This window comes from Pogona vitticeps, chromosome 8 (assembly GCF_051106095.1).
Source record: "Pogona vitticeps strain Pit_001003342236 chromosome 8, PviZW2.1, whole genome shotgun sequence".
In the NCBI taxonomy this organism is placed as follows: domain Eukaryota; kingdom Metazoa; phylum Chordata; class Lepidosauria; order Squamata; family Agamidae; genus Pogona; species Pogona vitticeps.
Window position 1 is genome coordinate 24615438 of NC_135790.1, and position 18596 is coordinate 24634033.

Here is an 18596-nt window from a genome sequence, read left to right on the forward strand (position 1 = left end):
CTCATGCCCCCCCCCACCAGGGCAATTTCACAGTGTATTTTCACCAAACTCTTTCAGGCAACAGTTTTTTTTAAAGTGGGTCTTTTCCTGTTAAAACAAGCCCCCATTTGGCCTAAAATCAAGGAGCATGAAAAACCTTATAAAATTGCTTCCCTATGATCTCCACAGGACATGAGGGACTTTTTGTTATAAAAAGGTTTTGTGTATGTCTGTGTCTGCCTGTGACATCCAACCTCTGGAAGTTGTTGGTCCGTATTCTAACTCGAAGCAGCTCTCCCAGGTCACCGGGGCAAGTTTCTACCAGACCTGTTCGTTGAAATATTTCCCACCAGCAGAGGTGGACAAGGCATAAATAGCAAGTATGCACTCTGGTTTACAGGTTATCTCTTACACTAAAAGTAGGCAAACCATAATTATCCAGATGTTGGACTGAAACTCCTCGCTTTCTCCACCACTTGTTACACTGGCTAAGCCCAGTGTGAGAGTTGCAAACAGCAACACTGAAGTGCCCACAGTTTCCCCACCCTTATTCTTAACCAAACCTGAGAGGTTACCCCCCACTCTAGGGGGGGGGAACATACCTGTCATCACGCATTCGGGGGCTCAGGAAGCGGGATGCATCATCGTCATGACTGCTCTGCTGGCTGCTTTGTTGGCTGCTGTGGAAAGAAGCAAAGCATGAGGCCCATGTGATACATCTTTGGATAACAGAGCTGCTTCAAAGTACAATAAACTAAAACAAAGATATTTCAAGGAGGGTTTCACAGGTTTTATTTTATCTATTTGTCATAAATAATGCAAATTAATTTTGAACACGCCCTTTTAAAATCTTATCCTGGTTTATACAATAATAGCTTTTAAATTAACCAGGACTTTATATGGCACCATTGACTGCAACACACTGGGTGGGCAACATGCACATTTTCAGTATTTTGCATTATACTCCTCCCAATTTTTTATTAGCATCCCACCCCCTTCCTTTGCAGAGTAAAAGCACCAGGCTTGCAAGTAATCAAAACACATGAATAAACTTTGTCAGTGCGGTGACAGAAAGGAGTGGAAAATGACGCTGACAAAGGGGCGTTTCCAACAGCCACATTACACATGAAAGAGCATGCATAAATATATCCACAGGAGTATGAATTAGGTTGGAGTTCCGTTTGCATTTTTTGTTCCTGGTTTTTGAATATTAGGTCTGAGGACAGCATTCAAACACATTTGGGAGGGGAGATCCCTTTGCAATTCCCCAGTCCTGAGAGAACAAATAAAACCTGAATCGGAAATGCCAAGATGGTTAAGGTCGCCTTGCCCACACACTTCTAGGCAGATAGCTGGATGGGACAGATTCCTATCTGGTGGTGCATTTTGGGCCTCCAAGTCATCCTCTGCCATTTACACCTTTGTGATCCCAAAGAGAAGTGGTGAATCAACCAATATTGCATATACACCCTTAGAGGTGCTACTCCGCGTCCCAAAAATAAATAATGTCTGAACTCTTGCTGGCTATCCCACAGCCTTTCATGAAACAGTCAAACCAAGCAGACAACAACCTTGTATCGAACAATTCCAATTTTCTACACGTAACTTGCCCCAGTTCCTCAAAACCTCAGTTCCACTGTCCACGGGACATGGGTTATTGCCTTGTGCTCTAAATACGATCCATTATGGGGAATCAGTGAACCACAAAGAGACCAAGTTGAGCCAGATGAATTTTTCATGGGGAAATAACATGCTCTGCCCACAAGATGTCATCCTCTGCTTTTCAGCTGCCAGCATCTAACCAACAGAAACCTTCATACAGAAGGCAAAGCCCTGGGATTTTTGCTCTTGAGTTCTACTATACTTCTGTCTGATTTACCCCCCAGGCAATTGATGTATTCCCATATTCACATACTGTATAAGGAATTGTCCTTAAAAGGGTCAATTATTGGCAGGGTGTATGTTAATAATTTGTGCAGATTTAGAAATATAGACAGGGCAAGGCCAACAGGGCATTGTTAAGTCTTTGATGCCAGCTATCAGAAGCTACTAGATATTATAATCAATAGGCAAGAGCTATGAAAGGCATCGCTAGGTTCAAAGAAAATATGCTTCCCTCAGAAGTCAGGTTCTGGGAACAGCAGGGGACGACTACCTTACTTGTAACTTCCTTAAATTTATCTTTCTATGCTACTTGTAAGCTCCTTAGACTTATTCGATTTGTCACTGAGGGAAGGGGGATCTGAGATTTGAAGAAGCTGTAAATGTATCTAGCAGGACTTTTCTTATGTTCTTCTGAAACAAGAAGAAAGCAACTTTTTAAAAAGGGGGTCCAACACTCTCCACCTCTCTGATTTCCTCCTACTCTTAGTTTTTCATAAAAGAAAACACTGAGCATCAAATCAGCCTTTAAGATAAATGCCTATAATATTTCCGACTATTACAGCCCTTTCTTTCCAAGCATGTCATTCCATCAGAGAAGAGTCAGACATGAAGCTCAGATTTAGCTCTTGATGATCAATCACAAATTGCAGGGGAGTAGGGCTGCTTTTGATATAAGTTCCTACCTTTTCCTCTAATTGCTCTTCTCTTTTAAACTTTTATTCTTACAAGACCTAGGAGAGAAAGGTATCTGATCTTCAGATCACTGAAATTTGCAAGTTGATAAGTACAGTAAAGTCTTTATGAGCCTTAGAAGACTAAGAACATTATTCTCTTTAGAGTACAGTTAGTCAAAGTCTGCTTGCTACAGCCGTTTACACTGTTACATTTATGTTTACGTGAATCTACAATATGATTCTGGCCTATGGAAAGAGGAAGTTGCAATCTTAAAGCCCCACTGAATGCACCAGAATTACTTCCAGGTAAGCATGTTGCAGAGACTTGAACAGCATATATAAATTATGGTCTCTAGGCTGAATAATGCCATCTCCTAATTCATGAGAAGAATAGCTGCTTTTGCAATATATACATCAGGATCAGCCTCTTCTTACCTCATTCCTTCAAAGCTCAGGAAAAAGAAAAATCACAGAATCATCTAAATTCTTGGGAGTCAAACAGATCCAGCCATAGCTCCTGGGGCCCTTGGTTTCCTGGCTACTTTACACTCTGGTGAAAAATGTGTTCAATCTCAGATACTGAGTATCTCCACCTGTGGTTGCATGTCAGTTGCAACTAACATTCTGCATGTCATTTCAAGAAACTGAGAACCTGCGGTAACCATCAGTAAAAATTAACCAACTCAACTTAACTATTAAACTTTCCAAACAACACTTTTGCCTTTCTCTTGAGTTGATGGTAGACAAGGCTAATATGCACAACAAAGGTCACTCAGCAGAGTGGGTGAAAGAGTAGGAGAAGGATGTTGCATTTACACAGTTAAGTATGACCTGCGCAGAAGACTTTTTTTTTCTTGTATGTTTCATCCTTCCTGAGAGCTATGCCAAGGTAATGTTTGACATAATGTTCAATGCAACAGAAATGTGCATGTGTGCGTGTGCATGCAGAGATGTTAAGAGACACCTGGGATCTCTGGGTCCACACTTACACACATCCAATCAAAGAGGAAGAGAGGTGTGGAGAAAATGACAGAACCTGCTAGCAACCAATATTAGAGGGCAGGTTTGAATTGATGCCCTCTCAATGCTGTACCAAAGACCTCTTGATGCTGTACCAAGCAGCCGAATACAGAAACCACTCAGAACTCCAGAAGGGAGCACCTCTGGGGTCAGTGAAGTACTGTATTATCACATTCTGGACTGGTCCTGACCACTAGAATTAACCATTGGAACCTCCAAGACCAGAAGGTCTGTAAAGGCCTTCATTTTTGGAATAGTTTAACCTGCAACACCAGTCTGTTGTACTTCAGTGTATACACCATCCAGCTTCATTCCACAGCTCTGACTTTTCTCTGTGTGCTGGCAGTGGCATCTGGAACCCACTGAAGTTTGTGGAGCTGAAAGCACAACGTAAGTAGGCAGAGATAGGGGGAAAAATGCATACATATACATATACATATACATATACATATACATATACATATACATATACACACACACACACACACACACACACACACACACACACACACACACACACACACACACACACAGAGGTAGCTGGAGAGAAACACTGGCTAGGTTCAACTTGACCCCCAGTAAGGAAACATCCAAGAGTGCTTATCTGGGGTGACTTGAGCCTGAGATAGGGCAGCACCCCATCTGCCCCAATGGACCAGTTGCCACTGTTGTCTATATAGCTCAGCCTCTGAAACAGGCTCTTCATGACAACGAGCTAAAATTCCGGGATTCAGTTTAACTGAAATCAATGAAAACCAAACCAAACACGAACTGAACCTTCCCCTCTTCTCTCATGGATGTTGTTGGCACAATCATAGACACTGATGATCAAACTAGGGAAGACACAGAGTTCATATGTAGAAAATAATAGCTTGTGTTTTCTTTTCCCCAAAATGATTTGCTCAGATCTATATCTGAGCCTGGGCAGTCACATTTGTAAATCTTACGTGGTTTCATAATCAAGATACAAGTTATGAAAGGTTCTGTGGAGGACCCTGATTGACAGGATGTCAGTACATCAGCACCACCCTCTTGGATGGTGATGAAGACAAGTCATTTGATGGGATGGCCTTAAAGCAGGAAAACTCGGGAATTCAGCTCCAAGTTCTTCCTTCGCTCTCCCTCCCTTTGACTCACACTCAAAGGAATTACCACAACACCCATCTGAGAGATAGATCTTGCTCACCCTGACTTTCCTTTCCTTCTCTCTTGTTCACTGTGCCACAGCCCCACTTGAGATTTATCATATTTATACATTCTTAATAAGCATACCTTGCTTTTCAATCAAACAATTCTGAAGACAGCTTGCAATAAGATCAGGTTTTTAAAACCCACAGTTACATACACAATCTCTGTCTGGCGGATGAAGTCAGACCTGCTCACTTCCACTTTTGCATTCCCAAGTCAAGCGGCAGTTGGATCAGAATGTTATTTCTGGCACAGAGGGAGGAAGCAACCTCTCTGCGGCTGCTCCTTTTCAAAATAAAGATGGGGGCCAAGCTAACCTGTTCTTGCCAAGGTATTCCTCCTGACAAGTAAGGGTACAACTTTTCAAGCCAGTGGATTCTATCCCCCTGTCCATAGATGATAGCTCAGTGGTTTAGGTCTCTGGCTGCACGGCCAGAGGTTGGGAGTTCAATAAGACCGGAAGTCCCACCTTACAAGGTCGTTGTACCTGTCAAACCCGAGTTTGATGAATGCTATGCCCTTCTACTACTATCCCCCACTGTGCCTCCGCGACAGGGCCTGCACCCGATGACTCCTAGGACCAGACTGAGCAAAAAATTAAAAACAAGTTGTAAACATGACAATTTAAAACAAAAACAAAACATCTTCAGATTCATTTGCAAGGTTGGGTTTACTCTTAAGAAAGGATAAAATCAAGTGAGAAAAGAAAAATAAATAGGAAAACTATTTCAACAATTAAAAATTATAATTGATCTGAGTTGCTCCTCAAAGCTGTTAAATAATGAAACAGCTTCACTGCTGCACCATTTGGAAATATTGCCACCTTTCGGGCATCTTCAGATTTAATCTAGTCAGCTTCCTATATAATTTAAACTCTTGACAGCCTTTAGAGGCGGCTGGAATTTCTAGATACTTTCAGTTGTTCCCTCATGCAATTTTTTTTCTTCACTTACCCTCTCTACCAAAATCTTCTTGGTGCACCTCTTGTATATTAAATTATAATGTACAAGCATTTTGTGTACTTTTTGTAAAGACAGACACTTCAAAAACAAGATTTTATTTACAGACTGAACGTTAGAACAAACACAAAGAAATTGTTCTTTATAAATCTATGTATCAAACTGTACATTATAGACAACCCATCATTATAGCTGAAAACACATTAGGGTTCCAAAGACATGATTCAAGTCACAGCTGAGAAATCAAACTTACAAAGGGAGAACATGCTGGCTTATGGTCTGAATACCAATCACAAAACAAAGCAAGCAAACTTGCACATTATAAGAAGTGAGAGAGAATTCTGCTGTAACCATCATACACAATCTAAAGAATTTCTTTCTCTAATGACAGATTATTTGTAATGTATAATTTCACTCTTAACTGCCTTATCATTTTCCTATTAGGGAAACGAGAGAAAAAACTGGGGAGAAATTGGGGGGGGGGGCAATGCACATTTGTTTACTTGCCTTGCATTCTGTCCCACTGCTGTGCTGTTTTTTTTTCCTGCCTCCCCTGCCTTTAAGAAGCTGTCAGCACACAAACACCTTCTACCACTGTTAGCTTGATTTCTGATGAATAAAGCTGTCAGCTTCTGCAAAAGAACTTCTCACTATGAAAGGTATAGTGTTGCTATGGTAGCCGTGGGATTTCAATATAGCTTGCCATTAAACGTTGTAAGGCAAGTCACCAGGAAGTAAGTCCAACTGAACTCAATGGGACTTCTCGAGAAAGATGTTCAGGTTTGGGCTACAAGAGGGCTGTAAGGAGTGAGGAGGAATCCATTTATCCAGACTCTTAAGAGATAATGAGGTCCAGGACTGCACTGGAATTAGCCTCCCAGCAGGGGTGCTTTGGTGCGTCCAAAGAAGTCAAAGAGGCACATAAAGGAAAGCATCTTTCTCAACACAAGGTTCTCAGACTCCAGCCATTTTTTGTTCCTCATCGTCCTCTGCTCACAACATCTGAACTCACCCAGTGACTTGAGGTCTGTCCCCTTTCATCAGCCAGATATGCATCACAGGGGCTTGGGGGCATTTACAAGAAGAGCACAGGAAGCACCGTGCATGCTGCCTTGAGCTCCTTAATGGAAATGCAAGATGTAAATGTAATAAATAACACACAAATAAATTCTTCATTGCTTCAGTGCAATCTAAATGGAAGCCAGAAGATGGCACAGGAGTGCCTGATAAGAAGGAACAGAATAAGCTGTATTAATGCTGTCATCTAAATTGCAAAGGGTCAAGGTTGCCTTTTGGAGGGGTTGCCAATTAAAGTCACTATCTTGAGAAGCAACACGTGAGGTCACAGATCTGATTCAAATGTCATACAAACGCAGAGTGCAATGCTGATTTAAATTAGATTAAGGGAGGATTTCTTCCACAGCTATGTTCCTACACAGGCTTGATGGATGGTTGTGGAACCTAGTGGTGGACGCCAGTGCTCTGATTACTGGAAATGCAATCTCATGTCCTAAAATTGCCTCTATGTCTGATTCAATTAATTTGGCCACACCAACCTCTGATGTAATTTCTCACAGGAGTCGAACGAGCCACCCTGGGGCGCATGGACTTGAAAGGCTGCTCACAGTTTTGGGACATTCTGGTTGGTCCTGATAAAGCCTCAATGACAGCTTTTGGGTTTTCTTTTTCCTAATACACCAAGATGGACAGCTATATTTTTTTGCTATATACACCATGAGGTGAGAGCAGATTCACTGCATTCTGTTACTCTTCTGCTCGCCAGTTCAAAACCAGAAAAGAACTAATTACACCATGATATCACTTCATAATCCATCTACAGTGTCACTATTTAGTGGGGTAGGACAAAACTACCCCATGCAACAATAAGTCTGTTCCTCCCCTAATATAATGGAGGCACCTGTCACTAGGATTGCTTTCCTTTCTGTTATATGATTATTTTCACCATAGACTAAAAGTTATTGTTCAGTCCAGTACAAATACAAGCATAAAGAGAAAAGGAAAGAAACATTAACAATGCATAGGAAGCTTTGGTTGTAAAATATAGGTGACTAGGTTTAGGATATTTCCACAAGAACTGAGAGCAAAATATAAGGATGTAACTAAATCTATTTTTTTTTCCAGATCCTGAATCGTACATCGTATGCATAGAGAAATCCCTGCTGGAATATATATTAAACAGGTACTGTATAAGCGTGTCATGTTTTCCCAAACCACGTGGTATTCTTAACTGCTGGATAGCTCAGTGGTATAGATCTCTGGCTTCAGAGTTGGAGGCTGGGAATTCAGTCCCCAACTGTGCCTCCCTGACAGGGCCTGAAGCCAATGATTCATAGGATTATTAAACTATAGTATCTCTAGCAACAGCATTTTCCAGTTCTAACCCTCCACCATTGCATGAATGACTGCCTGAAGCTTGGCAGGTGCCAATAGCATTGTAGAGTTTCCTGCCTCTAAGCTTTGCTTTTTACCTCAAAGACGAGCCTCTAGGATCAATACCATATTGTAATGTGTGGACTTAAGGAGAATCAGCATTTTTAATCAACCTGATCTTCTTTAGTGGCTTGAATGTTCAAATGTTTGATAGACAAGTACGGTGAAGTTTGAGGTTCCCTGCCATTTCTTTTCCTCATCCAAGGATGTTTTAAGGCAACAGAGCTGACTCTTTTAATAAATAAACACTTTTCATAAGTAAACTACAGGTCTACATAGAACTCAAAGTTGGCGGAGATTTCTTTGAAAGTCAGGGTGGTTTGTTCAAAGCGTAACAATGCTATCTAAACAGAGGCTGATCAAATGCTCCCTTAAAAGTATTCATATACTTTTAATTTTAGAGTCGTCATGGATTAGCTGGGTTTAAAGGTCCAACTGCTACACAACTCACAACCAGACTAGAGGTGATATAAACAACAACCTTTCTCCCTTTAAAACCCCCTTTCCAAAGTAGGTTAATTTTTAAGTGACACTAAGCCAGTGCAGCATTTGAAATTGTGTAGTTGGGAGTCCTCAGATGCAAAAAAGCAAAATGTGAACTTTCACCCTTTCGTTAATAGTTGCTCAAAATATGGTCCATGGTGGCTTCTCAGGCGATAACTGCTGCCAGGAGTTCCATGCAACTTATGTGAGGTATGTCACTTAGCAACTCCCCTTGAAATCATCAGTTTTGTTAGCTCCTATATGGAGAATTAGTGCAGGGAAATCGCCCCAGAGGGAGACCACAGCTGCGATACAAGGATATCTGCAAGCGGGATCTGAAGGCCTTAGGAATAGACCACAACAGATGGGAAACTCTGACATCTGATCGTTCAGCCTGGAGGCAGGCAGTACATCACGGCCTCTCCCAATTTGAAGAGACCCTTGTCCAGCAGGCTGAGGCAAAGAGGAAGTCACAAAGGAAGCAAAACCAGGGAGCTGGACAGGGGACAGATTGGATTTGTCTCCAGTGTGGAAGGGATTGTCACTCTCGAATTGGCCTCCTCAGCCACACTAGACGCTGTTCCAAGTCCTCCATACAGAGCACGATACCATAGTCTTTCGAGACTGAAGGATGCCTACAATGTTAGCTTGCTTTGTGACCTCCCATTGTCTAGAATCATCCTGACCTAGACACCAATATCAGCTCATACCAAACAACTCACTCCAGATCAATAACCCCCCCCCCGAAAAAAAACCCAGCCTGATCATTGCTCTTCCTTTTCCATTCTTCCTTTGCCTTTACCAAAAACCAGATCTGCTCATTATCTTCTCTGCTCTATTAGCTTAGCTGGGTTGCTAAGAGAAATGTGCACAATTAATTGTGACAGAAAGATCTGATATGTAAGTCCAGCTCCTCACAGATATTTTATAAGGAAGCTTATAAGCATGTGCTCATTGAATGCCCTTTTGCTTAGCCTAATAAAAATGATGCGTTAATATGAATTTTGGAACTGTACTTTATAAGTCTCTGTATCTCCAAGAGGATCTTCATGTTTTGAGCAGCTTTTTTAGAGGATGGGCATTTTCACCAATGGAAACTGGAAGTGGTGAGAGATTCCAGAATAATTTCTCTGTCCTTTTAGTCCCACAGACTGCAGAGTCCACAACTACATTTATACAACTTGGGACACAAGTGTGTGCGCAGATAACCGATGTGCATTTGCATTTTTCTGCAGAGTTGAGTATCTCAAGAAACACAACTCTCTTCCCTTTCTCCCTCCCAAAGCTAGATAGCTAGATAGCTAGATAGCTAGATAGCTAGATGGATGGATGGATGGATGGATGGATGGATGGATGGATGGATGGATGGATGGATGGATGGATGGATGGATGGATGGATGGATGGATGGATGGATGGATGGATGGATAGATGGATAGATAGATAGATAGATAGATAGATAGATAGATAGATAGATAGATAGATAGATAGATAGATAGATAGATAGATAGATAGATAGATAGATAGATAGATAGATAGATAGATAGATAGATAGATGATATAACCAAACCACCAACCACAGGGCCAAGATCAATCAAACAGCTTAACAAGGAGTCTTTCAAGGAAAGAAAGAAAAGCAGGTGGAAGAGATGACTTCTAATGCAGTCTTTCTACACAAGTGCTTGTTTCTAATATAGAAATCGCTGATTGGCTACAGTGGCAGAATGATGCACGAGAGCAGTGGTTCCCAACCTTGGGTAACCCAGGGGTTCTCAGACTCCAACTCTGAGAAGTTTTCAGCGGTAGATGTGATGGTTGCGATTTCTGGGAACTGCAGTCCAAGAACCCCTGGGTTACCCAAGGCTGGGAACCACTGCACTTGACAGACCCCAGACGCTGTTTTAAAATGGAGACAGCTTCTTTGGAGTTGGATGGAAAGGAAGGATAAAGTTGGGTGTCATCCACAAATGGATGTTCAAGGAGCAGTTTAGGATTGCTGCTCTGATTATGAGTTTCCATATCTGAGCAAGGATTTGAACCCAGGTCTCCTGAGTCCAAATGTACCACTCTATCCACTACACTGTACTGGCTCTCACATGCCACATGGATGCATCATTTAAAAACCAAGAAAGTGTACTTTGGTTTATCTGTGTGCAAAGTTACACAGATTCAACCAATCCATCCATATAACTGATAAAATGAACTGGTTTGGTGACTTCAACTATATGACTGGAAACCCAGTTCACCAAATTGCATCTGTCTTCAAGTTCACTCAGGTACGTTCCTGTTTACTACAACCCCAAGGGGGCACCTTGGGTAGCATGACTGTTTGTGAAGAATATTGTGCTTTCTCTGTCATTGGTTCTGAGTAACTCTCTTCACACTTCTGAAAGTAGCTATCTTCACAGAACAGACACTCCTGGGGAAAGAAGTAATTTCATTTGAAAAGTCCAGCGTGTTTTCTGTCGTTGTGGCAGAACACATTTGGAATTTGCCTGAAGAGAGCCAAGGTGCCATGCTGGCCTTGGTATGCTAATACTCGCTAATCCATGCCCTGCCTCAGAACTTTTCCAGTCACCATTTCAAAAAATGTACTTGAGCACCATGGTGAAAGATGACATGGGCACCAGTTAATCAACAAGAAACCACTGATACATCTGCAGCTCTCACACATCTGTGGTTGTGCAGTGGCAAGATGCTGAACACCAATTAGAAATAAAGGGTATTAACTTCATCCTCTGCGTTTGGACTTTCTGAAAGTCTCAAACTAGTCACAAGGGGAAAGAAGCTGGGTTACATAGACTCTAGCTTTCATCAAGCAAGGCGGTTTATGCATTTATAAGGTGTACACTTTTTAACACACAATTTCAGACCACATATAAACTGTCCCGCTTCCCATATTGTATTATTTCATGTTGCAGCCTTTCTACTATTACATTAAGCACTATGGACCTTCCTACAATGCATTACAGATAGTCAAACATCACTATGTTTTGATTTTTCTCATCATGCATTTGATAGTGCCTGCTTATCATTATGCATGCAAATACCCTGCAAATACATGAAAATCTCAATTTCATTATCCTACTACTATACGACTAAAGAAAAGAGCAAAAGAGAGAGGAGAGAGGAAAATTAAACTGAATAGTGTGTGAGTAGTTGATTAGCTGCTTAATTACAAACCATGAGAGTTGGTATGGACAGCCATCAAGGGAATCTGTGTCTTCATTTAACAGCTTCACAATATTGATTGGGTCTAGATATTTGGCTCTTTAAATGCCAGTTATAGTCAAATAAACATAATGAGATTTGAGTTGTTTGTTCATCACATTTTAATGCAGATGACAATCACTGCTCTGAATTACTTGCGAACTTCTGAAATGGAAGATGTATCTCAAACTAATTAGAAAAATCCAAGAAAGTCTAAGACAAGTCTTAGGGACATATGCTCCAGTCTTCTCTCAGTTTACATGCCTGCACTAGAGATTTCCAGCCTGATCTAAGCAACAGAGGCCTACAGAAATCACTACTATTTCTACAAGCTTTCACTATTTAACTAAATATGGGGCTTATGATAGAACACCCTAATGCTCCAGTGCTTACTGGTGTCCCAATGTAACTAGTTACCCAACATTTTGTTAAGTTTAATGTTTGAAACACGAACACACTTCTATTGTGCTTTCTCTCTTGGATAAGGTTCAGAGATAAACGTAGCATCATCATGGTGGGAAGCAGCCTGTCATTTACCATGTCTTGTAAATGGCAGTGAATAAGTGTTGTCATCTAAACCAGTCTTGGTAACTGTTAAGTTTCAAAGCACAAAAATGTTTGCTGGCATGTGAGACTGAGAACTAGAAAACCAACACCAAATATGAAAAAAAAAGAGTATTCCTTTTTTCCCCTAGTTTAGCCAGCAGAGGGGGACATGGACTCAGTAGGACGTGTGGCAGGCCACATCACAGAGGAGGAACCTTGTCTGGTCCTTTGCGGATTCTTCATGACACAAAAGCTGGAGGGAGAAAGGAAAGTAAAGGACATACCTGCTCTCGCTGTAGTCCTTCTTCTCCCTCACATTCAGCCACTTGCGCAGCAAGAAGCGTTTGCGTCGTGGAGAGGCGCTGGGTGTGGAACAGTTGGACCAGGGTGTGTCCTCGTCACTAGAAGGGGTGATTTCAATGGAAGGAAGCTGCAGGAAATCCTTGTTGGCGGAAGGCGCCGCCTCTAGGCTCTGCTCTTGGACATTCCTGGTGCGCCTCATCCTGAACCGCCTTCGGCGCACGGTTGGTGTGGAGGAGCTGGACCAGGCACGGGTGCACTCTGCCGCCTCTTGCTGCTCCGGCACTTGAAGGGCTGGGAGCTGGACGGCCTCTGTCATCTTGGCAGATGGTATCAGGTCCTTGTCACTTCTCCTCCCCTTGCATTTACTCCAATTTCTCTCTCTTTCTCACACCCCCCACCTTCGTGACCTCAGTGCAAACCACATGAAAGAACTAAAATCCACCTCGCTCCCTCTGTACCCACGTTGGCATCCTCCGTCCTTCTCCAAGAGGAAATCTCATGTTCCTCAGGTGGTTTCATTGAACATGAAACAGCTCCACAGACATGAAGCTAGCCACTGCAGAGTCTCTTCAGTTTCCTTACCGAGACCTAGAAAGAACTTTCTCCTTATGCACTGCCTGGCTCCTTCGAGGCAGGTGTGGTAAATGTTTGGCATCAGGGACGAAACCTGGAGCCACCAACAGCTTCCCTCAGCTCTGGTTCGCTGTGTTTCCAGCAGTCATCTCCTGCCGTGGATGAATGACTCCTCCGGGGCTCTGCTGGAAAAACTCTTCATCTGCCTCCGCTCTGGAGTGAGTGAGAGGAAACGGCACAGAGAGCTAGGAGGGGGGGATCGGAGAAAGAGAAGGAGAGAGAAAGAAAGAACAAGGGACGGGAGGAAGGGAGCAGGGAGGAAGGGGGAAGGATAAAACTGGCAAAGGAGGAGAAGTGATGGGAGGGCAAGTTTGTTGACCTCTCTCCCTCCCACCCACCCACGGCAGAGTGAGCAGCTGATACAAGCTGAGGCAGCTGCTGCAAGTGTAACCATACTCTCTTAACTCAAGGGACAAGGTCTTTCTTACTGAAAATGCTGCTGCTCCAATCAGCCACACGAAAGGCAACAAGGGGTGGGGGTATAAAACAGATCTTTATACAAGGCAATTGGCTGGATTCCCCTTCCGTCTCCCTCGTGTAGGCGAGATGTCCCACCCTGCAAAAGCAGGGGGGGGGGGAGAGTAGGTGACCTCCAGGCTCATGAGTTGTAAGTTTGGTTTTGCCTCTCTCTCTGTGCGCCTGCTTTATTTCTTATCACAGAAAGTGGAAGAGAGGAAGAGGCACACACAGGAGGGGTTCCCAAGGAAATGCTGCCAGTTAGAAGCCTAAATGGCTTTTTAATTCAGTGCTAGAGGGGGTGGGGGGGAAATAGCCACTCACCACCCTGTTTCACCAGAAATGAAATCTGAAGCAAATTAAACACGAAGATGGCAGGGAATTCCTGAACAGAATTTCACGCGGTGAAGTTGATCAATTTTTGCCTGGCACAAAAGCCACCAATTTTGTAGGCACCCTTTTTGGGTAAAATATCTGAGAGTGCAGACAAGTTGAAAGAGTTTTGATGGACCTTCAGGAAATTGCCTGACATTTTGCACAGACCCCTAAGGAAATTTCCACAGGGAAAGAATGTTAGCAAGTGATAAAGACAGGTGTTTGTTTGTTTGTTTGTTTGTTTGGCAGGCAAGGGGCTGCTTCCAAAATGACAATGTTTAGGTAAGAGAATTTTTGGTTCAGAAAGAATGGTGGATGGCATACAGAGAGACCTAAGCACGTAGGATGAGACAGTGGGAAAGAACATGGCAACACCTCTGAGTCTTACAAGCAGAACACACTATAAGAAATGATCTTGCAATCGTAACACAACCTTTTGCTGAGAGTCTGAGAAATACAACTACACTAATTAACACATCACTGACTGAGGGTTGTCGAGATGCATGATTTTTGCCCCATAGTTCCGGCTTACTTAGTTGTGCTGGTCTCGGAGGAGCAAGCGGAGATGTTGACAAGTGTTTTGCCCTGTCGCTCGATGGCAGACAAATTCTTCACGAAATAAACTAAGCTTTGTCTAACTGCCTTCATGGTTGGGTCTGCTCTGAGAATTGGTTGAGAGAAAGGGAAACACAGATGTAATGAAGATGCAGTGTATACTATTTGGTACCTCACACACTCCGATGGGATGCCTATTTCCTGCTTCACGAGGATTCACTAGCTACTGATTTTAATGTGGTCAAATCTTGTTTGTAGCCCCCAGACATATGCATTTGACACACTCTCCTTAAAGATATCTTTCTCACTTTCCTAACTGCCTCTTTGCAGTCAGTAACTAGCAGGAGAACATGCCTCCTGACCACAGTTTATTCATAGAAAATTCACTGTAACGATTTGGAGCTTGGCATCTAGAGAAGACGTCAACAGTATATGAAAAAGGTCTTTGGAGCATCATGTAGAAAGAAACAAACAGGAGCATCAAGCTTCAAATGCTTGCACAGAGGAACTCTAAAGAAACGTAACCTTGCAACACAACACACATTAACACAAGGAGTCAGACATGAGTCATGTTGTCTTTCACCGCATGAGCAAGGAAGGTTCTGAGGTGGTTTGGTTCTGCCAAAGCAGGCTTCCATCATGGCTGTTTTACTGTACCAAGGCTAAACAGAAATGGAAGGAAAGGTACTGAAAGGGAATTGCCAACTAGCAAGTTATTTTTATAGTACAAGGATGATTTTAGCCTCTGCCTCCCTAACTGATGCGCAGTTTGCCATTTCTATGCCCAATTTATAACCACCAACTCATTGTGGTGAAGACTCATCACCACGTGTGTGTCAGATGTTTGAGATGGAAAGTGTGGCTTTGAAACAATGGTAATGTCATTTTTGAGAAATCGCTATGTCCTTAGCAGAACAACATTTTCCAGGTTCTCTGAATGGAAAATACAACAGTACAACGAGCTTCAAATATAGGTAGATCTGCTATTAAAAGATGCCCTCAAAAATAAGATATATAGCACAGCAACCAACATTTTGCTGTCGTAATCAGGTATGTGTAATAAGCACACTGTTATCACCATCCTGTTTTAAGGTTGTTCTATCATTATATTACTTAAACACAAAGTGACTTGTGGGCTTCTAGTGGCTGAAAGCCAGGATATAAAAGTAAAACTCAATAAAATAATAGTGACTTGAAGAGTATCTAAAGACACCACCACTTTCTATAAGAGGCTTCCGCCATTTTTCTCCTTCCATTCCTCATTCCCAGTACTAGTTGTTTCTTGATACGGGATGTTTTCTAAGCAGATTTTTTTCATTACTAGGCAACACTTACTTGTGCCATAACATTCTGTGTCACTTTTTAATTTTGGATAGAGGGCACTGGACACCTGTTTGGTGCTCTTTGAAACCCAGGAGGTAATGTAACTCGAGAGGCCGGACAGCTTTCCTAACCGGAAGGCGTGGAGAATACTAGCAGCAGAAAACTGCTTCTGTTTTATTAGATGAAAAAGACTGGTGTCATTTCAAACGCAGACCTATCTTTCTCCTAAACAATGTAAGAACCTGCCTGCCTGCCTGCCTGCCTGCCTGCCTGCCTGCCTGCCTGCCTGCCTACCTACCTACCTACCTACCTACCTACCTACCTACCTAAATAAATAAATAAATAAATAAATAAATAAATAAATAAATAAATAAATAAATAAATAAATAAATAAATAAATAAATAAATAAATAAATAAATAAATTTTCAGTGGTTGCTCCCATCCTGGAGAATAAATACTGAGGGAAAAGATACTGCACTTCCACCTGAAGCAATCTTCTATTTTATTTTATTATTTTATTTAAGCTATTAACCCACCTGTATTCTTTAAAAGGGACGTGGTGGCACTGCAGGTTAAACCGCAGAAGCCTCTGTTCTGCAAGGTCAGAAGACCAGCTGTCGTAAGATCAAATCCACACGACAGAGTGAGCTCCCGTCGCTTGTCCCAGCTCCTGCCAACCTAGCAGTTCGAAAGCATGCAAAATGCAAGTAGATAAATAGGTACCACTTCTTTGGGAAGGTAACAGTGTTCCGTGTCTAGTCGCGCTGGCCACGTGACCACGTAAACTGTCTTTGGACAAACGCTGGCTCTATGGGTTGGAGATGGGGATGAGCACCACGCCCTGGAGTCGGACACAATTGGACTAAATGTCAAAGGGAACCTTTACCTTTACCTATTCTTTAAATGACCCAAGACCGCGTACAACAATAAAAATAAAGCATTTAAATTAATAACAGTGAGTATTTAATGCTAAAATAATCAATGAATGAAATATCAGAAAACATCAGCAACACTGAAACACATTCAATGTACAGCAATCCATTTTTAAGAAACCCTAATCGGCGGCCATTCACTCAGGAAAAGCTTGTCTTCACCTGCTTATGCAACGACAGTAAAGATGGGCCCAGCCTAGCTTCCTGTGGGAGGGAGTTCCAGAGGTTGGGAGCAGCCTCAGAGAAGGCCCTCTCCCGTGTCCCCACCACATGCACCAGTGAAGGTGGCAGGACCAAGAGAAAGGCCTCCTCTGATGATATTAACACCCACGCCGGCTGGTACTAGTGGGATAAGTCTTCTAGACAGGCCTTCTGGAAGTTTGGTACCAGTTCCAGCAGATGGGAAAGAGTAGCTTGGGCACTTTCACCCAAGAGATTTATATTTTTCTTTGAGCCTCCATTTGCAGTGTGAAGAGGAAAATTTCCATCGCTTCTACTACAGGAGAGAGGTATTTGTAACATAAATCAGCATTCTAGCCAGTTGCATTATAAACTAACTGAAGGAAGAGTAGCTTTCTGCCTCGTGTTTAAAAGAAAAATGCCCCTACAGGCTCTTTGGCATTGCTTTGCTTTTTTCATACAGAAAAAATGGCATATTAATTATCCATGTTGTAATCCGAACACTGTGCAAAACTGCTGACTAGAACTCTCCCATTGCACATTCACATTCGTGTTACAATGCTCTTGCTAATATAAGTACAGATTCTTGCTAGCAAAATAGCAAAAGAGAAACTATAATGTCGTTTAAGCCTCTCTGGTGGAACATTCTCTGAGCAGAACAAAAGGAAAATGTGCAAGCCATATATTCTGCTTATCGCACACATGTGTACAGTTCTGGAGTCTGTAGCAAATTAAAATGGAAACACTGCACCAGCAACATCTCCTGCCACTTTTATAACAATACGGGATATACTGCAGTCCTACTTATTAAGGGGTGCCATTTGATTCCTGGCAGTTTCTAACCATGATTTTTTTTCTGACTACTTGCAGAAAGGAGGAGAGGTAGCCTTTCTCTCCAAAGCTCAGTAGATCTCTCAGACCTGCATAGTACTTTCGCCATGGGTCACAGCTCGCAGCGCACACACCATTAATCACAGGAGAACCAACTTGCAAGTACAAAAGGTCGAGCAACAGCACATTTTTCTCTCGACATGTGAAAATATCTGCTCGGCTAACCCATACTCTGGTGGAGTTTATAACAGAAAAGCCAGCAGCCCTTACAAAATCGCCATCTGCCCTTCAATAATAATATGCACATATGCTAGAGGCAGGTTCTTTAGCATGCCACTTTGCTATGGGATCAGTCACAGAGATCAGTGGAACGAACTCTCACCAAAGCTGTCTGTCCAGAAGCTTTCCTTATTCTCTTTAAGAATTTTCTTTGGGTAACTCTTTATTCAATTCAAAAGAATACAAAAAAAAAAAAAAAAGGAGGAAGCCATTGCCACAGAGAAATTTTGTAATTTGTAATCAAAGATGCTGCTTCTAATCTGCTCAGCAGTTGCCACACTACCTCCCAGATCCACATCTCTTAAGTTCTTTGCTTTGCAAACAAAAAGAAGCCAT

At 42.3% G+C, this 18596-nt stretch overlaps 1 protein-coding gene across 12 annotated transcripts in view; it reads right to left on the reverse strand.

Moving 5' to 3' along the window:
• GRAMD1B (GRAM domain containing 1B) overlaps positions 1–18596 on the reverse strand; it is a 129841-nt gene that overhangs the window by 92476 nt on the left and 18769 nt on the right. For 4 of the 12 annotated variants that reach the window (XM_072979175.2, XM_072979181.2, XM_078379614.1 and 1 more), the window contains exons 1-2: positions 12677–18535; positions 582–659 (exon numbers count right to left, since the gene is read on the reverse strand). In XM_072979175.2, the coding sequence (XP_072835276.2) occupies positions 582–659; positions 12677–13011 (413 nt within the window). In that variant the 5' untranslated portion in view covers positions 13012–18535. Of the gene's footprint in view, positions 1–581; positions 660–12676; positions 18538–18596 lie in introns of those variants that run through there. The other 8 variants (XM_072979176.2, XM_020792312.3, XM_072979173.2 and 5 more) reach the window with 4 other exon arrangements.